Source organism: Semicossyphus pulcher, unplaced genomic scaffold (assembly GCF_022749685.1).
Source record: "Semicossyphus pulcher isolate SPU_LCO1_2020_fin unplaced genomic scaffold, fSemPul1.0.p SCAF_26, whole genome shotgun sequence".
Lineage (NCBI taxonomy): Eukaryota > Metazoa > Chordata > Actinopteri > Labriformes > Labridae > Semicossyphus > Semicossyphus pulcher.
In genome coordinates, this window is record NW_027211700.1 from 3,345,391 (window position 1) to 3,369,907 (window position 24,517).

At 43.1% G+C, this 24,517-nt stretch overlaps 1 protein-coding gene across 1 annotated transcript; it reads left to right on the forward strand.

Moving 5' to 3' along the window:
• The first annotated feature begins 1,615 nt into the window (after positions 1–1,615).
• On the forward strand, positions 1,616–12,789 carry LOC138604557 (uncharacterized). The gene is made up of 12 exons (XM_069676490.1): positions 1,616–1,704; positions 1,784–1,970; positions 2,586–2,707; positions 3,168–3,192; positions 4,181–4,227; positions 4,377–4,524; positions 4,698–5,010; positions 5,452–5,557; positions 5,992–6,138; positions 8,477–8,537; positions 8,803–8,966; positions 11,804–12,789. The coding sequence occupies exons 2-12, from the start codon at positions 1,802–1,804 to the stop codon at positions 11,834–11,836; spliced, it is 1,335 nt and encodes a 444-aa protein (XP_069532591.1). The 5' UTR covers positions 1,616–1,704; positions 1,784–1,801; the 3' UTR covers positions 11,837–12,789.
• The last annotated feature ends 11,728 nt before the right edge of the window (positions 12,790–24,517 follow it).

A 24,517-nucleotide genomic window follows, 5' to 3' on the forward strand; every position in this document is an offset into this window, starting at 1 on the left:
ATCACCACGCATTTACGTCAAGACAGGACCGCGCAGAAGAACGCAGTCTGGACGTAATCGGGTCAAATCGTTGATGTGGTACAATGTTTCCTTTGATCGGTTTATGAACCGATTGAAACCTTTTTATTCTCACTGAGGTGTTTATATGGAGCATTTTTATTTGGTTTGGGCTTTTAAACTGATCTTAATCGGAATATTAGGCTCCATGTGAACCCAGCTAGAGATGGTTTGCCTATTGGATTAGACCCCGAGCTGGACCCCGAGTAAGATCAATAGTCTGGTCTTCTACGATAAGAAAATCAGCACTTGCAGCTGGAATATTTCCAAAACTATTAGACATGTGTCAAAATATGGCTGTGCTGAGCTGAAGCATCAGTTTGTGCTGTGCTTTCTACATAGCAGAAAACACACATCTACAAATGCTCTGACTGAAATAACATCACGAACATGGCAGCTTGTTAGTCAGAACAGTTCACAAGTGAGGCTTTATTTGTTGTCTGACAGCTGGGTCAGCTCAGACACCGGTGTTATAATTTAGTCTATATTATTTTATTCTGTTTGTGAGTCGGATCTGGATCCGGCTGATGGTTTAATTGGTTCTTCCTTGGCACACGCTACAACCAGTCCACCAAGTTTGAAAACCAGGCCAGGTATCTGTTCTGTATGCCTGCTGACAAACAAATACGCACAGAAAAAAAGCTTCCATAATCATTTAGGTCAACGATGTCTCGAATCATTTGACATAAAACAAGAGAAACGATCTGTATTTGGGGTTTTTCATCCTCTAAGAAAAGCATGCCTCATCTTTGGCTGACTTCATCAGCAGCAGACGTCAGACATGTCTGGTTTCTGTTTAAGCAACTCCAGCTTTCCCCTCATGTTGTCGGCCAGCTATGTGAACATATCGTTAACAGCGAATGCTTGCACTGGTTACATAGAAACCTAACGGGGGTATGCAGATCATTTTCATTAAGTTATAGTAGCTAGAAAGTATTTTATTATACACTTCAATAAAGTTTTAACAGAAAAGGGTACTTAAAGTATCATAGCTGGAAGCAGACCCTCATCAGTGTTATATATGTTATATTATCGTAGAATATTTTTTTCTTCATATATAAACAAGATTTTAATGTAGCAGCCAGCTGAGGTGAATGTAATTTGATGTCAGGGTATGTTAAACTATAATAATGATATAAACATTATAAAAGGATCATTATAATCTATAAAGTAACTTTAACTACAAATAATAGGCCAATATTTCCACATATTTATCACAGTGTTTAAATGGTGTTGGTTTAGCAGCAGAAATATTGACTTAAGAAATAATTGGTGTCCGGATTACCCAGCATGCATCTCTCTGTCAAGGTAAGGGGAACTGTGTTTAAGTCATGTTTCTCTTTACATTTTTGCAGGCTGTAGATTTAGGCTTGTTTCTGGACATAATAAATACAATCACAATGAATTATGAGAAACTAAACACGCTTCTGCACACTGTGTTCAGTGTTATTCTGCAGCGTGGGCGTCACCTGAACATCCCCTCCAGCAGAAGGCGTGTTCGTCATCATCGTCCTCAGTGTCACATTACTCAAATATAATGCACAGCCGAGCTGTCAGTGTTACCTGGACAAACAGACAGATGTGGTGATTCGCTGAGCACCGAAGGAGCACAGCCAAAGACAACTTACACCCAGTTACAGGAATTGGGTCGGTATTATTTCATGTTTCACTCTTATTGAAGGAGAACTGAACTCCTGTTTTCTTACTTAAACATTTTCTTTCACAGTAAGGTTACGCGGATAAAATGAGAGGACGTTTCAAACGAAAGGACGCGAAAGTAAGAGGCGATGAAACGACAGACCTCGGGGCTGCTGGGCTCTCTCCTCTGCCTGGGGACACCGCGGCGGGCTTCGCCGAGACGCACTCACCTGTTCCCGGTTCAACTGACCAGGATGTGGGCGGTGGTACAAAAGGTAGGACAACTTGTTCCGGTTCGTTGTTTGTGTTAGTTTGTTTTGGCCTGTTCTTAAAACTCCTTGTAAAACTATTTTTAGTGTTAGTAGCATGACTATCCAAGTTGATAATATTGAACGCTTGAACGGTGTCTGGTGGCTTTGAAGAGCGCGATGTAACAGCTGTTTCTGGTTCAAGAGAGCATCCAACTCTTTTACATAAAGCTCCATCTCTGTAGGGATCCTGTCTCTAATGCTGACAGACAGTTTGAACAACAATCCGAGCCTGTCAGAGGGAAAACAAACACTTTCAGTGGACATACTTTCACATTTTCCCACAGGGATTAAGCTGCAACCATTACAGCCTCTCTCATCACTGCTGGCTAAAGGAACCTTCTGGAACACTTCCTAAACTGTTTGCATTCAGACCCTTACATTTATGAATGTGGGGCTTAAGTTTAACAATACAGGATTAACCTTGAAAGCCACTTTGTGTTCAATTAATCTAATATGTTTACAACTCAAATGTGTAATGACATGCAGGCACAAGAAGTTGTGTTTCAGATAAAAGGACTGCTTCATCGTGATGTGTCATTGACTACTGCCATTAATATTTGCCCGTTGTTCCTTCACCAGATGCAAGATGTTCCATGTATGATAGTGAGAAGGTCTACCTCGGCGTCCGTGTCAAAATGCCAGTACGGGATCTTCTGAGAAACATCCGGCTAGCCCAAGGCAGGGATCCCCAAGACTTTCAGGTAACTTGCTTTATTTTATCTTTTACATTTTTTGGCTGTAAGACTTGGGTCAGTCGCACAAAATAATATTTGCCAAGATATTCATCAAGATGTCCAAATGTAGACAGAAGTAAAGAGGATTTCTTTCAAAACAATCCCTGATGAATGCATTTAGATGTTTCAGCTTATGTGGCATTTTTATTCTTTAGTTTCCTGTTTTGTTTTTTGTCTAAGTAAAAAAAAGAAATGATTTTGTCAGCAACAAGGTCCTTATTTCATCCTGTCAGTCTTGTTTTATAATCCCAAACAACAATTACAGAACATGACAACACTTTCCATCGTTCAAAATGAAAACCTGCTGTTAGACACAAATCTTATTCTATGTGTCGTACCTTTTTGTCTGATGAACCTGAAGCATAAAGAACGTCACACTGACGCAACTGTTGTTTTCTTTTCACATCACACAAACGTGTCAACGCAGGAGATGCACGGCAAAACAGTCAAAGGTCAGTAAACCCAGATTCATGAGCGTTTGTGATGTCGGTTTCTGTTCCTACAGTTTGGGAGCTTTACGTTGGGTAGAGCTGCCTCGCAGAAGTCAAACATTCGGGAGACATTTTGCTCGTCGATTACCTTATCTTTACTTTTTTGGCTGCGTCACTGATAATGCAAAGAGCAATGCAGGAGCAACAACATGGCAGGCTGTGAACTTAAAGAACGCAAGCCTCACAATGACTCCTCATTGTTCAAAATGTTTTTAGGTCTCCTCTACTGAACAAGCAGAATCGGTGCTTAAAGTGGGGACAGGTACACAGGTACACCGGTAAAAATCAGCGTTCTCCGTCGCTCTTCTTTGGCAGACGCAGGGCGCAAGGAGGGGCTGCAAGCTGAGCTGCTGCTAGCTTGTTTGTAGGTGCTCATCTTGCCGGTTTGGATTTCTTCACTGTTCATTGTTCCCAAGTTCTGTTTTTTTTACCTGAGTTGTCCTGAGAGGTCTTCTCTTATCCTGAACACACACGGACCTGGCAATTAAAAGTAAATGAAACAGTTGAATCTGTGTTTCTCTGACGCTCTTCTGCAGGGTTTCACGCCCTGTTAAGCGCCCACATGCTACGTCAGGCTTACGAGCGGACTAAAATCCTTCATTAAATGATATCGTTAGAAAATGACTGTAAGGTGACTTAAAGAAGCTGACTGGAAATGTGAAATGTTCGTCTGACAACCAGCACTAAGAGAAAGTAACCTGAGACCAGTATAGTAGTTTAGTGTGGCGCTGAAGTGGAAAAAGAAAGTAAATAGTTGGAGCTCCCTAGATCAGCCAAATCTGTTTATCTCGCTTAGTCTTGGTACGGTAGATATGTCTGTTGGCTTCAGAGCCACCATGAAGGAACAGAAACCTGCAGCACACCAGCACGCAGCATGCCTGCTTCTACATTTAGAGCCAACGTGCTGGAAACTTCCCTCAAACTTAAACTTGATTTCTTTCTATTACAGGAGAAAAGAAACGAGTCAAAACTCGCACAGGACGGCGAACTGCCAAGGTGAGTTTTTACAAAACAGACCCCAGGTCCTCCCAGAAGGTTTCACAAGCTCAGCGTAAAACGCAGCTTTATGGAACTCTGTAAATTACACGTCAGTTCTGACAAGCTTTTAAATGACTCTGCATACCTCGGCTCTCTTTGGCTTTCAGAGAAAACGCCCCACGAAAAGCCTGGAGGAGCTGGCAATTATTGTGGAGGTGCTGGAGGAGGATCTCAGGACCGGCAACACCTACCGCTCCCCTTCCCAGTCGCTGTCCTCCTCCTACTCCTCAGCGTCTCCTGAGTGGTCTCCAACTGGTAATGCATGCTCATCACACCCACATTTATATAAGTATGCATAGTTGTATAAAAAAGACAAAGAAAAATGTTATATACTCAAGTGAAACTATCTGAAAACAGTAAATATAACCTTGATAAATATGTTCACAGCGAGTGTAACTGCTCCTCTCATGCTTTATCTTCTCACTCAGGTGCGGGGTACAACAGCGACGAGTCTGATGAAATGATCCCGAGCCCTCAGTCCTACATAAGCTACTCCCCGCTCTCGGCAGAGTACCAGCAGGCGCTGTCCCCTCCTGCCTTCATGCACGCCGGCCTCCAGCCCTCCAGCATCGGACATGTGGGACGAGACGGTGGACGAGGGGAGGAGTGGTGCGATGCGCAGAACCATGACTGGAACCTGAACAGCTCCGCTTTCTTCTTCACACAGCTGCAGAAAGAGGAGAGCCAGCTGAGGCACATCGCCGACTCTGTGCTGCTGGCCAGCGACGACCAGGGCAGGACGTAAGTCTGGTGCAGGAAATGATGATGATGATTTCAGTCTACACATTTTCCTTCCTTGTCAAGACCTACATGACCCACAATGCAACACGACTGCGGACAGTTCCGTCACGTGTTTCCCTTCGTTATGTTTTGTTGGAATTGTGGGAACGATATGATTTATGACTTGGATCTGGTTTAGCTGCAGTTTCGGTTTCTGGGCGTCTGTATAGCTCAGCCTGGCTGTCACCACAGCTCCTGAATAGAACAGAGATCTTGTTTACGGTGTGAGTTACACCTGTTCTTTTCTTGCTGGGACAAGCCTGCAGGCGTCTTACAATAGTCCCACTTTCTATGCTCAGTCTATGATAGACTTTTTCTAACTGCACATAAAAAAAACAGATGCTCAGACCTTCATACCTTCATACCTTGTCTGAATACATCGCCCTGTGCTTGTCCCTCCAGAGCTCTGCATAAAGTGGCGTGTGTCGGGAAGAGGGCGCTGGGATATGCCATCGCCAAAAGGATGGCTGCACTCAACAGCCTGGACCTCAAAGACGCTGAGGGAATGGTAAAGATATACATTTCTAGTTTTTAGATACAAATCTGATCATTTTCTGTATTTCTGGAATTAAACAGGTTTACAAAGACTGTTAAAATGACTGGACATGGAGGACTTTAATGCTCAGTCTTTCTGCATGTTATTCTCGTGCATGCTATGCTGATCGTAACATGCAGCATTGCTGTGGAGATGAGCAGGCAGATGTCAATTTATAGTCTTAAAAATGGTCAGCTGGCCGCTGGTTTCGCCCCCAGGTTAGACTCCCACCCTCGGCTCTTTGCCGCGTGTCATCCTACACTCGCCCTTCCCCTTTTTCCAACACTGTCTGCTCTCAACAAAGGAATAAAAGGCCAAAACAAAAATGTATCTGGATCCTTAAAGAGACACTCAACTTTTTACTATTTCATGCCAAACCTCCATGTTACTGTGCCTCTGTTTCCCAGACCCCCCTCCTCCATGCAGCGAAGCACAACCACCACCTGATGGTCGCCGATCTGATCAACTTGGGGGCCAACGTCAACGAGAGGAACAGCTCAGGAAAGTCGTGCCTCCACCTCAGCGCTGAGAAAGGCTACGTCAGAGTCCTGGAGGTGAGAGCCTTAAAATGTGTTTGGAACGTGGTTCCTGTTCTTCGTCACTACCTGTATGTCAGACACCTCTGATGTGGACCAAACATGAGCGAATAACACAATATTTCAGATACAGGCCTGTCACAGCTTTATCACTATAAAATGAAATAAGTTTGTCCAAACGAGCCGAGAGGAAAACTTCTGCTCCTGGTGATCAACTAATGCTGTCATTACCTAGTTTGTCCAGCAGAGCCTCCCCAGAATTACTTCTTTTTTCAAAACAAATATAGGCACATAAAAATACAGCTAAAACACATGAGGGAAATCTGTGTGTGTGTGTTTGACAGCCTGTTTACTGTTCCTTTTATTGCCTGGTTACATACGTGTCTTTCTGCAGCTCAAATATCAGAAACACGACTCTATTTGTCACAAGTTATCAGCTGCTGCAGATGTAGTTTTCTCTGATCCAACAGGTTATTCAGGTCCATGCGTATTAGTTCTCATGTCAGCAGGTTGTATCTCTGTGGGCGTTACTAATGAAATCTTCAAACTGCTCCGATGAGACGCTCTGACAGAAAACAAACCGGTTCCGTAAACACACCGAGTGTCATCCAGTGTCATTGTGCGGTTGTTCCATGTGCTCTGAATGTGAAGTATTTCACCGGCGTCATGTGTTGACTGACCTGGATTTATGATTCTGTCTGTTCTTGTCGTCTCTGCGTGACTCATCCAGCGGGCGAGGAGGATCACTTTGGCACATTATGTACTTTTCGGTAAAGGGCTGTGCTCCTCCGGTTTATTAAGATCGTTGTGCACAAACAGAGCAATTTCTTCAGGTTCTCACAGGTTAGCTTAATAGCGTCTTGGTTAAACCTGTCATTACGCTTCAAAGAGAACGTTTTCTCCAAACTCTTTTATTGCATAGCTCGAGTACACGCAGCAGATGTTTGACGAGTCTGAAATGTTTTTCTGTAGTTTGTGGAAAAAAACCAACTGAGGTCAAAACACACGCAGACACGGCGCTCCAGTGAGGGCTCAGCGGGGGGTCTTCCTGTATCTGTGTTTGGGTGACTCTCCATGTGTCACAGTGGAGTAGAAGCACAGTACGGGGGCATTAAAGGGCAATCAAGCAGCGCACTTAAATTGTGGTGCCAAGATTTTTCACCCCATCTGCCTCTGAACTTTGTAGCATGCAGAACCTTTACCCATGTTTACAGTAGAGGGGAAGAAGAGGGGTAGAAGTTAAGAATCTAAAGATAATCCAAGAAATGACGTCACGATAAGCAAACTTACCAACGTTTGCCCCTGTGGATCCTTCTCTATCGCACAGTTAAACTAATTAATTGTTTTGGTCGTCTTTAAACAAATTGCGAAACATTCCTGTTTTCAACGTGACCTACATTTTAGCGTCTGTGAGTCTTGTGATCAAATTTGGCATTTAATAGACAATCTTTGAGTCTTCCTGTAGCCATCTGACGCCAGCAGGTATGTGCGCATCGCAAAAGAATTCTTCTACAGGACAAATGAAGCGGGTGTAACGCAATTAAAACTTGTGCAACCACACAAGATGTTCACGTAACACAGTACACGGCGTTCCAATAGATGCTGCTGTTGTCGGGACAAGTTTAGACACGGTTGGAAGAATTCACGAGTTTGTTTCAGGCATCAGCGATTTATAGTTTATGACTGTGGCTAATTCATTAGCCCGCAAGTGACCTAGTTAACAACCGGTTTTCTACGTAACGTAACAAGACTTTATTTTTGGTTGCTGACCGAGGCCAAACACGTAACAGGCAAAAAAGCCAGGAACAGGGAGTGCAGAAAACTGGATAATTAGCGCGAACATGTAATCAGTGAAAAATTAGAGCACCGACTTCTTTGATTGTCTGTCGACAATAATCGGCAGTGAGTCAGATCATTTGACCGACTTTTATATAACAAGTTTCCAAAAAGGCACCAACAAACATGAACCAGCCCAGAGGTTAAATCAGTGACTCAATTAGCTGAGGTGACGCCTAGCGGCTCCCACCTGTCAATCAAAGAGACCACTCTCTGACTTTAAATCTTGATAAGATTCAAACAGGTGAGTTATACAAAAAAAATCACCTGTACAGTTGTCAAGAGAGATGAGCTGTAGAGACAACAAAAACATGGGGCTCAATGGGGACGGACTCACTTTAGGAGCCAGCCTCAAGTGGCCGCTCGAGGAACTGCAGGTTTTTATTGCAGACGTTTTCATTTGGTCATTGATTGCGTTGTTCTGAAAGCAGATTAAAGATGTTGGTGCGTGTAATCCTGTTGCATACACACAGCGAGTTTCAGAACTTTTTAACCAGCATGCATGTTTTGTCTCCCAAAGGTGCTCAAACACACAATGATGGATGGCTTGTATGTGGACGTTGAAGGCACTGATAACTCTGGTGAGTACTGTGGCGTGAACTGTTTTTATTCTACTTCTGTCCTAAATACATAAAATATCTAAACAGCTGAGTTAAATACAAATAAATAACACAATAAAAACATTTCAATAGAAAAAAGAGCCTTAAATTAATGGATAAGTTACATACAAAATTAATGCAATAGCTATAATAAAATATATAAAAGTAGTAAGAGAATTAACTGGAGCAGAATAAGCAGCAGGAAGCGGCTTTACAATCGATCATCTAAATGTGTGTGTGCTTTCAGGGATGAGCGTCCTCCAGTGTGCCTCGCTGGCTCTGAAAGCCACAGTGCGCGAGCTGGAAACCAGTGAATCTCCCAACTACACCAGACTGCACACGCTGCACCAGGAGCAGATGATGGAGACGCTGGAGTGTCTGCTGCAGATGGGCAGCTACCTCCACACCATGGTACGACACTGTCTTTCATTTCCCCACATAAAAAACATCCCATCAGACATGTCATCAGTGATTACTGCGGAGTGACTGAACACCACTTATCTCAGATTATTGGCTTTTAGTGTAGTTTAGCATTAGAGCTACATATGAAGGAAACTAGGGAAGCAACTAACAATTATTTTTAAGCATCAATTCAAGTATTTTTTACGATTAATCTTTAGCCAATAAAATGTCAAAAACCGTGGACCGCTGTAAGAAACAAAGTGAGGTCTTCAAGATTTTTCTTTTGTCAAACACATTTTAAAACCCGAAGCCTTTTATTTACTAACATAGGCGACAAAGAAAGGAACAAAAAAAAAGGTTTAAAAAGCTGAAATTTTCTGGCATTTTACTTAAAAAATCAAAGAAACAATTGAGTGATTATCAAAGTGTTTGGCTGAATGAATCGTTGAAGTCCTGGAAGAATTATGAGGAATTTTAAGCGGCAGGTTTTTGCTGGCAGGTGACATTCAAACCCTGTTTAAGACGTCAAGTCCCTTGTTTGCCTTTCGTCTTGTTGGCTTTGTCACACATCCTAAAGATCCTGAACAAACAATGAGTCAGTGTCAGCTGTGAACTTGGTAAACAAAAATGTTCGTGGTGTGTACAGACAAACCTGTAGGGCTGATGCCTCCTTGTTCCTTTGGGCTCCTTGTGTAACAGAGAATGCTGTTGTAAGGTATGCTGGCATGCACTTGAAGTGTCATGCAGAGCAATTGTGCCGTCAGGTGAGCAAAATGAAGATGAGTGGACTCAGCGTGTCACTTAACTTTGCCTTTGATTTGACTGGTGTATTTTTAGATGTACTTATGCGTAGCAGCATGCCTCAAGGGTCGGACAGTGCAACACTTCAGCTGCGTTTCCACAAAGCCGCCCACAACACTGCAGTGAAGTTCGTTACACACGAGGACGGTTAGTTCTGTTCCCTTCATCAAAAGTGGTGAATGGGGCCTGTAGAACACAAACAAACAGATTCATCTATACGCAGGCAAGATGAACAGATGGATAGAATATGTGTTGTGCAAAAAGGAGACATTCAGCAGCAGGTCTCCTCTTCATAACCGTCCGTTCATGCGCCCGCTGTGGTAACCAGCAGGGGGACAAGGTGCCGCTGGTTACTGGAGTGCTCTCACCTTGCACAACTGAATATGGCCTCAGGCATCCAGGTGACATTTTCCCGTAACAGCAGCAGCGTCGCTCACATATTTCAGGCAGGTGACACGCAGACTCGACACGCACAGCAATAAGTTGTGTGCTCTCTCGATGCGCTGCAGTAATGTGAAATCAGACAGACTGTTGTTGTAGATCAGAGGGAAAATGAAAGGTTGTTTTGTACGAAGCAGGAAACAGTTGCAGTGTGATGCGCGTCAGTTATTTGCCGTTCCAGTAGATGTCACTCAAATTAACTGTAGTGAAGAAAATGCTGCTGTTGTCGGGACAAGTTTAGACACGGTTGGAAGAATTCACAAGTTTGTTTCAGGCATCAGCGATTTAATTCATTAGCTCGCAAGTGACCTAGTTAACAACCGGTTTTCTACGTAACGTAACGAGACTTGATTTTGGTTGCTGACCGAGGTCAAACACGTAACAGGCAAAAAAGCCAGGAACAGGGAGTGCAGAAAACTAATTGATAATTAGCGCGAACATGTAATCAGTGAAAAATTAGAGCACCGACTTCTTTGATTGTCTGTCGACAATAATCGGCAGTGAGTCAGATTATATGACCGACTTTTTGTATAACAAGATTCCAAAAAGGCACCAACGAACACGAACCAGCCCAGAGGTTAAATCAGTGACTCAGTTAGATGAGGTGACGCCTAGCGGACAGCTAGCAGCTCCCACCTGTCAACCAAAGAGACCACTCTCTGACTTTAAATCTTGATTAGATTCAAACAGGCGAGTTATACAACCTGTACAGTTGTCAAGAGAGATGAGCTGTAGAGACAGAACAGTTTTTGTACCAGTCTGGAAACGTGTTTCTTTGTGCTGTAAAGTTTAACATGGGGCTCAATGGGGACGGACTCACTTTAGGAGCCAGCCTCAAGTGGCCGCTCGAGGAACTGCAGGTTTTTAAGCGCCGACGTTTTCATTTAGTTCGTCGTTAACGAACCGACTGTGCATCCATGATGCGCGTCAGTTATTTGCCGTGCTTTACATCTCAAGTTCTACAGTGTACCTTCCACAGTGAGCCAACCCTGCAATTGTCTGATTGGTCAACATATTCGTCACTTCTGGCCAGACAAAGGACTCAACGAACCAAATATTCATTTAATTTATTTACTTCTTAAAAAATCACAAAATCTCAGGACAAGAGCCCTCTGAAACATCATAACTTAATTCTTGTAAGTCTTAAATACACATTGAGATTGATAATAATATTGACTCATATAGCATGCTTAATGTATGCATGTTGACATAAGCCATGCTAGTGTAAGGATGACTCTGAGGTAAAGAAGCTTCACTCGTAGGTTATTCAGTCCTCTGGAGAGTCCGGCCTTTCCTCTGGAACCTCCAACGTTTTCTCTGTTATTAAACCGTCTGCAGTGTTTGTTCAGTGCTGTGTAAAGAGCAGAAATAAGTGCTGGTAAATTTCATGTCTTAACCTTTTAATTCAGACGTCTCTGTGAGCATTGATTCAACACTGATTCAAACGATATCCCAGAATGAACACGTTATGTTGCACGTACATGAAAGGAACCTGCTGCTCACATATTCTTAGATTATAGACTCGTGCGTGTGGCACAGACACTCTTACAGTCACACAGATACTGACCTTTGATGACTAACTCATTGTTCTCTCTCTTTCTCAGGGGAGTCAGAGTATGCAGCCAAGGTTTGCCTGACCCACGTGGCACGTCGGCCCGGCAGGGCTTTTCGGACCCCGACAGTAATGTTCTGAGTTTGTTCAGGCCTCAGCTTGTCGCGGAGAGAGACGTCATTATCTTCTTTTCTCTCTCAGCATGAGTTCAGGCCTGTTATGTAATGCATCTGAGGTTCTGTGTGCGGTGAAAGTGTCTGACTTGCAATCAGATATTTATCGTAACCTGCACGGAGACTTCAGGTGCCCATTAGGTGGTTTCTGTGAAACTTCCATTGTTTGTTACATTAGAGTAACAAGTTGTCCTCAGTCAGTGTGTCTGTGAGATCCAGATGTGAAATCCTCTGAGGATATTTTTTACATGTTTAAGGTCAGTCTGAAGGATCCAGTTTGGTTTGGACTGCAGCGGGGAGGGGAGGTGACATAAAACACCTGTTTACATCTTAATATTCAGGCAGCGCTGTTACAACTTGTAGACTGTAACTTACTTTTGTTGTAAGAACAGGACGTGTTGCCTCCCTCACTCGTAGCATTTACATGTCAGATCTCTTTAAAGACTTTGGTACTCGAGGACATTTAAAGGTGTAGTAAGCATTGTAAGGTGATGGGGAGTAAAGGCTGTGTTTTTAGCCCTCATGTGCATGTTTTAGTCACGTTTATGCATCGCCTCTTAGCATATTGTTTTGGACTTGCCTACAAATGCAAACTTCACTTTGTCAAATCTTATGTAATGTTTGACCTGTTTAATAACCTTGTTTAAAAGTACAAGTCTATAAAGCAGAAGAAATGTGATGGCTCTTTTTTGATGGGATGTTTTCAGAGTGTTTCTTATTAAGATGTTTAAATCCTTGAAATGTGTATTTGTATTTCTCCTGAGCTTCAAATATTCCCGGGACAAAGCTAAGGGCTTATATTCTCAAATATTTCAATGTAAAGTTTTGGCTGTTTTATTCAATAAAAGTTACATTTACAATGATGCATCTGTTTCCACTTGCTTATTGCAGAGGGACACAACAGTAACCTTCCAGCAGGTTGTGACCAAACATAACATTTTTAATGCATTAACATCGGTGGAGGGCGTCATTATCACAGGTCATGCTTCTGTTACTTCATGTTCGTTATCCTTATCACTCTTCATGAGATCAATAAACCTACAGGATCAGTAAACATGGCCTTCATGTTATTTATTGTTAGAAATAAAAACTGATTTTTTTATGCCTTTATTGACAGAGATCAGTGGATAGTGTCGGGCTGCTGCATCGAGGACTACAGCCTCTGTATAAGGTCGCCGATGTAACCGCTGAGCTTAATAAAAACAGATTTTAAACAGCTGTGTTTGAACAAGGTTTCTGAGGAGTTGTGAACGTTTATCTTCCCTCAAGTCGAGTTTATTTATACAGCACGTTTAGTACGACAGGAGCAGACTCAACGTGCTTTAGATTAAAAACAGGAAAAAATCATGTATGACAAGCTTAAAAAATAGGAACATGAAACATGTACAGAAAATAGATAAGATATAATAAGACATATAAGATAAAAGATGGGCTGCACGGTGGTGCAGTGGTTGGCGCTGTCACCTCACAGTTAGAAGGTTCCGAGTTCGAACCCCGGTGCGGATGAAGTGGGTCCTTCTGTGTGGAGTTAGCATGTTCCTCCCACAGTCCAAAGACATGCTCGTCAGGTTCATCTGTGACTCTAAAAATGCCCGTAGGTGTGAACGTGAAATGTTGTCTGTCTCTGTGTGTCAGCCCTGTGATTGACTGCCGATCAGTCCACGTGTAACCCTGCCTCTCGCCCAATCACAGTTGGGATAGACGCCAGTCCCCAGTGAGCCTGGACAGGATGAGCGGTGTAGATGATGGATGGAAGATAAAAGGTAAAAGGTATAGTAGTGAAGGCACGACCACCACAAACAGGACACCACTGCAAAGAGAAACTAACAGGGCACAGGACATGACACAAACAGGCCACAAACAGTCGAGACACCCAAAGACTCCCCAACGAGTCGACTTCCAACCCGACTAAAAGCTTTCGACAAATGTTTTAAGTCTACTTTTGAAAGAAGACACGGTTGTAGTAGACCTTATTTCAATCGGTAGAGAGTTCCAGAGAGTCGGACCATGATGACCGAGGGCACCAGAAGCGGGTTAAGAACGAATTCTAGGAGTTTCAGAGTCCAGGATTTTAAAATTGGTTACGATACCATTAAAAAAAAACAACTCAATACCTGTTTCGATTCCACAGCGACAAAAGAACCCTCGTAGGAACCAAAACCTGGGTAATCTTGTTGTTTCCTGCACACAGTTAGGAGCCGCTGTGGCTCAGGGTTGGTCGTCTATCAATCGGAAGGTTGGTGGTCCGAGCCCTGACCGCTACAGTCACATGTCGAAGTGTCCTTGGGCAAGACGCTGAACCCTAAATTGCTCCCGGTGGTATAGCCATCAGGTATGATTGTTTATCGATCCTGTTTAGAGATTGGTACTTAGCTCATTGCCATCAGTGTGTGAATGAGTGTGTGAATGGGTGAATGGGCTTTTTTCACAGCGGACATTTTTACATCCAACAGGAGGAACAGCACAGGTGTTTATAATAACTCTAACAATGGGAACGCCATGACAGGCAGTCAGCATGCACACAACCAGGACCATGAACGGTGACTTATTACAGTCGTGTTATGTTTGTTTGTGTGGCCGCTCAGTGTTTGTCTGAAACTTGTTGATGTGCTGCTGCTGGCTTGGCCAGGACACTCCTGAAAAAGAGATGTTTAATCTCAAGAGCTGGTTAAAAATGTAAATTAAAAATGACATTGAAGCAGCTAAATGGAACACAGCCATCATTAATGCTGCTATACACACCTGTGCTTTTCCTCCTGTTGAAAAAGGCCTGTGTGACATGTAGAGTAAAAGCGCTTTGAGCGGTCGGAAGACGAGAGAGAAAAGCGTTAAATAAGTGCAGCTCATTTACAGATCTGGTACACAAGAAGTCACTGATGGATGATGGATGTGCGTTTTCTTAAAGCTTCGGGACCTTTCGCTGCTGTTGAACTTTAAAATATCGAAGATTGTATCATTTTGAAACACATTAATATGGATTATAACTCTTAAGTCAAACTGTATGTGTCACAGTTGTGGTAAAAATAAAGGTGGAGGACCCAGATGCTGAGAGAGTTTAATAAACTGAGTTGTGCAGGTATAATGAGGGTAGACGTACGTTGGTTTCACAAAGACAGTGAACCAGCCCTGAGACAGGGGAGCACAAAGACTAAAGAAACCAGGAGGTGAAGCTAATCAGACACAGGTGAGACAATCAAGGGGCAGGTGAAAACAATCAGGGCAGGGCACACAATCAAACAAGCGGGAAACACATAAAGGCAGGAGAGACGAGAGACGAGGGGACAAAGTAAGACAGGGAATGATCTCACGAATGAAACACAAATTAAATACAAAGTAAACAAGACTAACTCGTGACAAGAACACAGAATAAACTAAATACAAAACTAACAATGAGGACTAATACTATCGTGGTTATAGAGGACCAGTTCTATATTAAAATATGAATGATTATGTAATTCGGATTAGACGTTGACATTGACACCACTGAGTGAACATTAGTGACAATTTAAATGTCAGTCTTTTCAACCTTAAGGCAGGAGAGCAGCACGCGCCTCGAGCTGTCAGACTCCTTCATGTGTCTCTGAAGGATTACCTGGATGTGTCGGGGCTTGCAGGGCCAGCGTGGTCCTCAGACTAGTGGCACCAGCTGGGAGCAGTTTGTTTTCAGTGCTAAGTTTCAATGAAACAGTGTTTAACTGGGAAAGAGGAAGCCAACTTTCACATGACTAAGATTATTAAGAGACTAACTGAACTGATGTCAGGCTTAGTCACGACTTACAAAGAAATAACCAGTACTTAAGTACATAGGCCGACTCACGAAGGTGTAAATTTGCGGTGAAGGTTCAAGCACAGAAATCAAGATGAGGAACTGAATTGCATAACAGAAACTGACAATCGCAACAGACCACAATTAAGGCAGGTCGGAGGAGTTGGCATGTGTTTGTGCATGTTTCGCTGCCTGTTCAAAGACAGACACCAGGTGGGGCAGAAAGAATCACTTTGTTATTCACCTGAGGGGAAAATAGTTATTGTCTCATCAGACCGGTTCCATATTTCACTTTGATGAAAGGCGTTAGTGCATGAAGCTGCAGAAGTACTCACAGTATGTATTATACGTTAAATGGGAAAATAGAGGTGATACCAACATCCACCAAAAATACATTAAAGTCGAGGTGAAACGAAAAATTTCATTTTAATTCTTTTAGATCACATCCCCGGTAATATTGTGAATCTATTTGACAATATAGGCCAAAAAAATACAGAAAATCCATTTCTCCATATTCTTAAATCCGATCATTTTTTCTTCCGGTAAAACTAAATTTCAGGCGTGCTTACGTAAGTTAGCATCAAACAACTTCAGCCAATCAATCTGCAACATTTAGCCGCAGAGCACCGAGAACGCTCGGTCAGTTAGCTAGCTGCTGCGCTGTGGAGAACGTCTGTCTACTTCTCAACGATCAAATCAAATCCCTCTAATGATATGTCCCGCCTGCACGTCCTGCTTCACTGGGAAATACGTCACGATATGGAAGCTAGATACTCTCGAAATGCCGTTTCAGCTCGACTTTAACACCGATTTTTATTACAAAACACTAAGTAGGCATCACTGTGCTGGTTAAGAGTGCAGGCAGCAGAGAAGGACCCAAATGCAGATTGAGGTTGCTGCTCAAGATGCACCATGCATTCACAAACTCCAGTGCAAACCTATAAAAGGCAATATGAGATGTTGAAACGCGTCTGAATAACAATGTGTAGCGAAAATCTGACAGGACAACGGGCCAAGTTAAAACTTGACAACTTATTAGCTCACATTAGACAACAGCCAAGATCACATCCTCGTTAACATAACTGTTTGATAGGTGCTGTCGCTGCAGCGGGAACGGATACATTTCTAGATTACAGTTATATCAGCTAACAATCATTTTTAGGGATGCACAATATGGATTGTTTTGAGCCGATATGATAACCGATAAGATTACCGATATTTTGTCACATTTTGTATTTTTAAAATAAGTTCATAATGTGTAGTTTATGCACACTGAGGGTAAGAAAGGCTGAGATGCAGTGAGCAGAGATCTTTACTTTAACAAAGTAAATGCTTTGACAAACTGTCAAATCAGACGTGTCAACATAAAACACAAGAAAGCCTGTTGTGCATAAAAACAAAATGACGCCATATCAGAAGTAATAGAATCAAAAAGGAAAGTGCACAATACAAAACAAGGCCCAAGCTTTTTACTCCACACACCTCCATAGCCTCGGCCGTACTGCGTGCATCGTCTCTAAGCACAACATGCACCCTCACCATCGCTATGTTCCACTGCCCGATCATGAATTGTTCAGTGGCGGCTGGCCAGTAGAGGGCGCTAGGGCACCGCCCCACCACTCCCGACATCCTACACACTAGCCACTCGGGTGCCTTAAATTTAGTAAGTTTGTTGTTCTGACGTGTTTTATATTTCCTAACATTCGACTGTGCATCCATCTCGAATCGACGGGTGACTCACAAAAGAATAATAGTTGACTTAACATTAAGCAAACATAAATAATCCTTATTTATCTTACAATGAAGAATTCTTCTGTTTGGGAGTATCCAAAAAGCTCTTCCACAGAAAGGTGGCGAGGTTACACAGTTTGCTTACTTTTTGTTGTGGGGAAAAATGCAGCAGCTGCCTCTGTTTATAAGAAAACTTTACAGGCAGGTACTGGCAGGTCCAGGTTTGAGTGACAAACACTCAAAGAGGAAAAGCAAAGCTCATGTACACAGGGATAAACTTGCACAATAATAAGGAACATGGTGGGTCAATAAGGAGAGAGGCTGATGATGAAGTGGAAACAGGTGTGTGGATGGTGAATGGAGGGAACGCTCGAGGGCCTCTGGTGGAGGTGAAGAGTAGCACAGAGACAGACTTGACATTTAAGAATATTGTTGTCCTTGTTTATCAGGTTTCTTTTTTAAACTGTCATTAAAAAGAGTTAATTCTCCATTATGTTCAGTGTTCTGTTCTCTCTAATTTTAGCTCTTCAAACGCAACACAGGTGACTTGTTGTGCTCTACAGGAGGGAGTGCAGATATTAAACACACCCAGCGTGCAGATCAAAAGGAGATGATGTTTAAGCAAGTGATAAAAAAATACTTCCTGGACGTCAGAGAAATGGGTGTGATCGGAGGCGTGACGCAGCTTGAGATTTCACTCCACGCACACAGAGGCATGAAGCAGTAGTTTTCCATCCTTCCACGTGCAGAGGGCTTTAAACAGGAGCCTGTTCCATGGTGCTCGTCGTGTCCTGGCTGTCCACGGTCTACATAAGGCTGCAGAAGAGGCCAGAAAGTGACCATGACCTCGCCCTTTGGACTGCCGTTTTGAAGCCTCAAGTTAGGTTTAATGTCCACATGTTGGTTTTTATTGGAGCCGGAAGTGACCATAGGGTGGAGCTGGAGAGGAGGGAGGGGCTGGAAACACCTATGTTGTAAAAGATATGCAATTATACAGTCAATGCCCATGGGAAAATTAGCTAGCTTTAACCAGCTAACAAGCCAGGTACAATGAGTGCAGATACCTGCCAATTATTGCTAACAAATACATAAAATAATGCTACACTAATCACTGGGGGCACAGACTTTTTATGAGTCTATCAGCAAGACATATTATTTGCACAAACACTCCCCAGAGGTTCAGTTCAGTGACTGATTTTCCTGATGTGACACCTAGCAGACAGCTAGCAGCACACACCTGTCACTCAAAGCAACAACATTAATTATGCATAACTTAAAGCTTAATATAATGAAAATGGGTGAGTTATATAAAAGTGAATCGGACATACTGTTTTCATCCATCCATCCATTTTCTTCCGCTTCTCCGGGGTCGGGTCGCGGTGGCAGCAGGCTCAGCAAATTAGCTCAGACGTCCCACTCCTCAGCCACGTCTTCCAGCTCCTCCTGGGGGATCCTGAGGTGTTGATAGCCCAGACGGGATATATAATCCCTCCAGCGAGCTCTGGGTCTGCCCCGGGGTCTCCTCCCAGTTGGACATGCCCAGAAAACCTCCACACGGAAGCGCCCAGGACGCATCAGATGCCCGAACCACCTCAACTGGCTCCTTTGGATGTGAAGGAGAAGCGGCTCTACTCGTGTGTTCCGCCTGCGCCGTGATCCTGCTCTATCAGACGACTCAAGCCCTCGCCCACAGGAAGAGATTTACAAGATCACAAGATCGCGGAAGAACTACGTTATCGTGCAAGAATTGCGAAATTACGCGATAACATCAATGTTCAACAGAGCAACACACAAACAAAAGTTCAGTTTGCACCCCCGAGGTTGATTATCTGCTCCTTTGGAGATCATTCTGTGATTTTTGTGCTTCGAACATGCTGAGAACACTACTTAATTAAAAGTATTCTTTTTTCAAGATTTCAGTGTCTTGATGTTAAAAAAACGTGATTCTGTACCGGTCTGAACATAGTGTTTTATTTTGAAATGACCGGATGCTCGATGCTGTATTTGTGTGTGACTTCCTGTTTGGAACGATCTACTCTGTTCAGCTTCACGCGTGCTTGAAGAGGACTCCGTCAAAAATAGACTCGGCGCCTATCTTTAGCCGAGCAGAGTGGAGAGGCGCTTCTGGGATGCGCAGGAGACGGACCGCGGCGCGTGCTGTGGAATCACGAGCATTGACTTGAATGGGGGTGATCAACTCTAGAGGTCGCGTCGCACACGGAACTCGCCGGAGACAGATCCTGTGGTATTTAAGGGTAAGGCTGAGCCCAGACACCCTGCAGAGAAAACTCATGAGCACAGGTGAGGGGTTGGAACATAGATGGAAAGCTTTGCCTTCAGGCTCAGCCCCCTCTTCACCATGATGGTTGGTTCTCATGAACGGGGAAATGTGCACACACCAAAACTGTTTTTGTACCAGGCTGTAAACATGTTTTATTCTGCTGTAAAGTTGGGGCATTTTAACATGGGGCCTAATGGGGACTGACTCACTTTTGGAGCCAGCCTCTAGTGGCCACATGAGGAACTGCAGTTTTTGGCACTTCAGCATTCTTTCGTTGTTGCTCTGGAAAAATCTAGTCTTTATGGACAGGTTTGGTTTCAGGCTTTGATACATTTACAAGTTTTTTCTCCCATGATGAGTCGACACTGACTTTATAAAAATATTCCTGCGATTGTCAGTTGAATAAAGCTCATTAAAAAACAGAGAGGTGTGTAGTCGGTGTCTACAAAGACTGTATGTTCCTTTCATCTGGGCCTCACTTGTTGAATCATGTTTGTTGAGAATATGTATACGTATGAGCATATTTATGAACTATTGACTGCATATTGTCAAGACTGTACATGTTTTCCTGCTTTCATCCCTCAGGCTGAAATAACACCTTTGCACACAAGAAGTCAAAGTATGTAATGTGCAGATTAACACATGCTTCCTTTAACAACCACTTGCCTTTCCTTCTTAGCAGTGTAAGGTTGAACTGAAGCTGGAGATCAGAGATCTGTATTATTTGTGTGGTCTTCTGTATCTCCATCCAGTCTGGCCTCTTGAGACCCCCTTTCCACCCCCCACAACCTCGCCCAGCGTGTTTAACCTCACCCCCCTCACGCAGCTCCTTCTCCTCCAGCTGAAAACATCTGCTCATAATGAATTTAAAACCTCCTCGCCGGTTTGTACACACAGCCTCAAACAGAGCTGCAGGCCATTCTGCTCCACTCAGCTCCAGCTCTCCAACATTACTGGAGTCTCACTGTGGTCCCTCCACCCCCTCCTCCTCCATTTCTCCCCTTCTTGCATCACCTCTCCTCTCCCACATCATCCTCCCCCACCGGCTCTGGTATGATCCTGTGTTGCCTTCTTATTTCTTTGGCCAGCATGACCGCTCACAGGAATATCAACACCTCACTGAGACAGTCAATACAAAGCTGCTGTTTGATGGTGCTGATGGATTATTTGTCTTTGCTTCATCACTGACTAGAACATCTCATGTAATCGGTCATTATCTGTGGCGGTGCCCCACTTCTCTACTTGATGCTAATTCAATGCAGATTTTTTTCCTCTGCATTAAAGCTGGAAAAGTGCAAAATTCCACTTTCTTTAAATATTCACATACATGCAAACTTTTTGAGCATGCTGAGATATAGTGATGGATAGATCTACTGACCACAATGCACAAAGGAAATGATGAGCTGCTCACAGTCAGGAAAAATGAAAACAGATGAACAATTAGACAAAAAGTGGACCTCTGTTGTCAGCTGCTGTTTCTCAGGTCAAGAATAAACTTTCATAAGCTGTGTCTCAGTCCACGTCCATTCATAGCCTGCGTAGACGTTAAAGCCAAACCTAAATGAGGCGGTCTGGTCTACCCTTGGGTCATCAAATGCCGCTCCTGTCACCTAGCAACAGGTAACTAGAGGGCTAACTAGCTAGCATAGCTGACGTCGTGTAAGTTAACCTTTTTTAAAGATAATTTGTTTCAAGGTCCCTTTCGTTTTCTTAAACGTGTAACACTGGCTATTCGATTGAGTTGAAACCAAAAACTTTCACATTTTAAAGTGTATTCCAGGGCCACCGTGGATTAATGCAAGGATATGTTTTACTTTCTTTCTTTCTCTAAGCACCAATTAAAAAAAGATCCTCACAGTGATGGAAACTTAAAAAACCATGAACCAAATCAAACTCCTTCTGCTGTTCAGACGAAGCTTTACTTAGGAAGAGTTAAATGGGCCGTGAGTGGAGACTGTTTAACCACCTGCTGTTTGCAAGGTCAACACAGACCTGTCTGCCTTTATTTACCTTTTTCTTCTCTGAGTTTAATTGTGCCAAGGTTACTGTTAGATTTACATCCACCTGTGCATGTGTTGCATCATTCAGCTATATTTATTCTATTGTTTTTAAAAGCAGTATTCTCTGACATTTAGCATATGGTTCATACTGTATTCTGTTTGTAAGAAGTATAAAAGAGGTCGGTGGGGATCTTATTTACAGGTCAAGCTTTTGTAACAGACTCTTTATATTTATCACATGTTTGTTTTCTATGTTCTAAACTAAATTGTGTAATGTAAGGCTTCTCAAAGAGGCATGTTAGTTAGGATCTGTCCTTGATGTTAAAAGATGACTTGTGTTATGCTGTTGTTCAGTTATAATGTAAACATTTTCCTTTTGCATATTGTCTGTTGTTGTATTTGAATAATGTGTTTTATAGATGTATGTCACCAGTTTGCATGCTTCACCACAAACTGTCATCATAGTGCTTATCAGCCTTGGTGGTGCAAGCTTGATGTGCAGATCTATATATATGGCTGTGGCTCCCATTTGTCACCTGACGAAGACCATTGCTTTGAAACACTGGTTATGAAACCTTTTGTGGAGTGAGTTAGCGGGATGGTCTCCTTTTCCTTGCTGCTGTTTTTGGATTGCCCTGCACCGAGTGGATGTGTGTGTGTAACCACCGTCCTCCAATAAACTAAATCCTTCGAAGGATGCAGGTCTAATGAGGACAACTCTGGTGTTGAATCAGCTTAAAGGTGTAATACGTAGAAAAAAAAAAAAAAGACTTTTACAAACATAATATAAATCATCTCTTATGGGCCTCTCTACATGTGTGTTGGTGAGTGTGTGTGCAGACCCTTGTGAGACACTTCCCTCTGCATCTATTCTGTTGTTTTGCTTTGCACGGGACGTTTTCAGGAGGGCCGCTGTTGTGGTTCCCTGGGCCAATCACAGCGTACAGGTGAGTGTGGGAGTGGTTCAAATTAGTAACTGGATGTGTGTGTGTACGATTTGCAGCCTGGAATACAGCTGCACAACATTACGACTGGACTCTAAACTTTCCATCCTGATGTGACATCAGAGGAAAATGGCCGCCGTGTGAATATGATAAACAGGAGGAACAAGTCACTTGCACCAAGCAGTCTGAGCGCTCCTGCTCTCCACATTCACTGCCACATGTTATCAGAACATTTAGTCACAGTCTGGACCCTCTCTGTTTCCTCCTGTGGGTTTCACGATGCTCAGCACGCCTCGCTGAGCTGATTCATTTCAAACCTGATGGCTCGTGCTCAGTCCTCAGTCATCTGGGGACAACAGGAACATCAGACGCGCCGATGTGCACACAAACACACACATGGCGTTGAAAGGGTTCATATGAGCACACGTATATAACATACATAGGCACGTTTGTACTCATGAACTTTATTTGCTTCTTCATGACAGCAATGAAACTGCCGATCATGTTTATCAGTTTGTAAGTCAACAGTCTGAATTTTATCGCTCTCTGTACTTCAGAAACAGGCACAGAAACGGGCCTTACTGTGTGGAATTTGCATGTTCTCCCCGTGCATGCGTGGGTTCCCTCCAGGTACTCCACAGTCCAAAGACATGCTCGTTAGGTTCAGTGGTGACTCTAAATTGCCCGTAGGTGTGAGTGTGAGCGTGAAAGGCTGTCTGTCTCTGTGTGTCAGCCGTGTAAATGACTGGCGATCAGTCCAGCGTGTAACCCCGCCTCTTGAACAGCTTGGACAGCTGGGATCAACCCAATAAGCAGTACAGATAATGGATTTGCTAATTAGTATTTTACTTACAAAGCCCAACACAGACTTTTAAATGCCTTGTACAGTCATGGATGTAAACTACACAACAGCTCCATGAACATGAACACATCAGGGATAATAAAACAAACACTCTTGCTTGAATTTTCTTCTTTTAAAACTTTGAGTACATTTTGTTGATGATACTTTTGTACCTTTATTTAAAGCTCCTGTGAGGAGTTTTTCACTGCTTATGAAACGTACTGATATTCATTCTGGTTACTCAATATGAGCTACAAAAGCAAAGCAGACCATCGGAGGCAAGATTGATTATTTCTACATAGTTATTTTTAATGCCTGAAACCGCTGGCGGGAGAGAAGGTGACGATTAAGATACATTTCCCAGGGCAAAAATTTAAGTGAGTGATTCATATGACTGTTAAAGAAAGCAGGATGAGATTTTTTCAGTAAAGAGAAAGAGGTACGGCTTTGTCCACAGGGGGCGCCAAAATCAACACAAACTGAAGGTTCCTCACAGCAGCTTTAAGAAAGATTTTGAATCCGATAGTTGAATAAAAACCTTTATTTAATGAGTGGATCTGCAGACTTTCTTCATCATCTTTCTGCATCTTCTTCTACTCATGTGACACTTTAATGTCCCCACTTCAGGTTATTATCATCTTATGTTGAGGGTGTTCATTTGACCCCCGTCTGAACATCTGGTCTGTAACATAGCGACGCGTATCAGTGCTTTATTGTCATGTTACAGGGTGACTGTAAGAAACAGACATGCATGGCACCAGTGCGGCCTGTTTCTAGGCCTAGAGGGACCCCTGGTGGTGAAGCCGCCCTGCATACAGCAGAATATTCTGCATGCACTCATGAGAGATGGATTCAGTTCTCCATGCAGACGCTGTGTTTTCATGGCTGTCTATAGAGCCGTTCATGTGACATTAATGCACATTTGCATATTGAGTATATTAACATATTATATGTTGTAAATTAACATGTCTGCTTTTGTTGTGCTTTTATCCTTACATTACCTTTGATATACAAGTAATTACCTTATAAA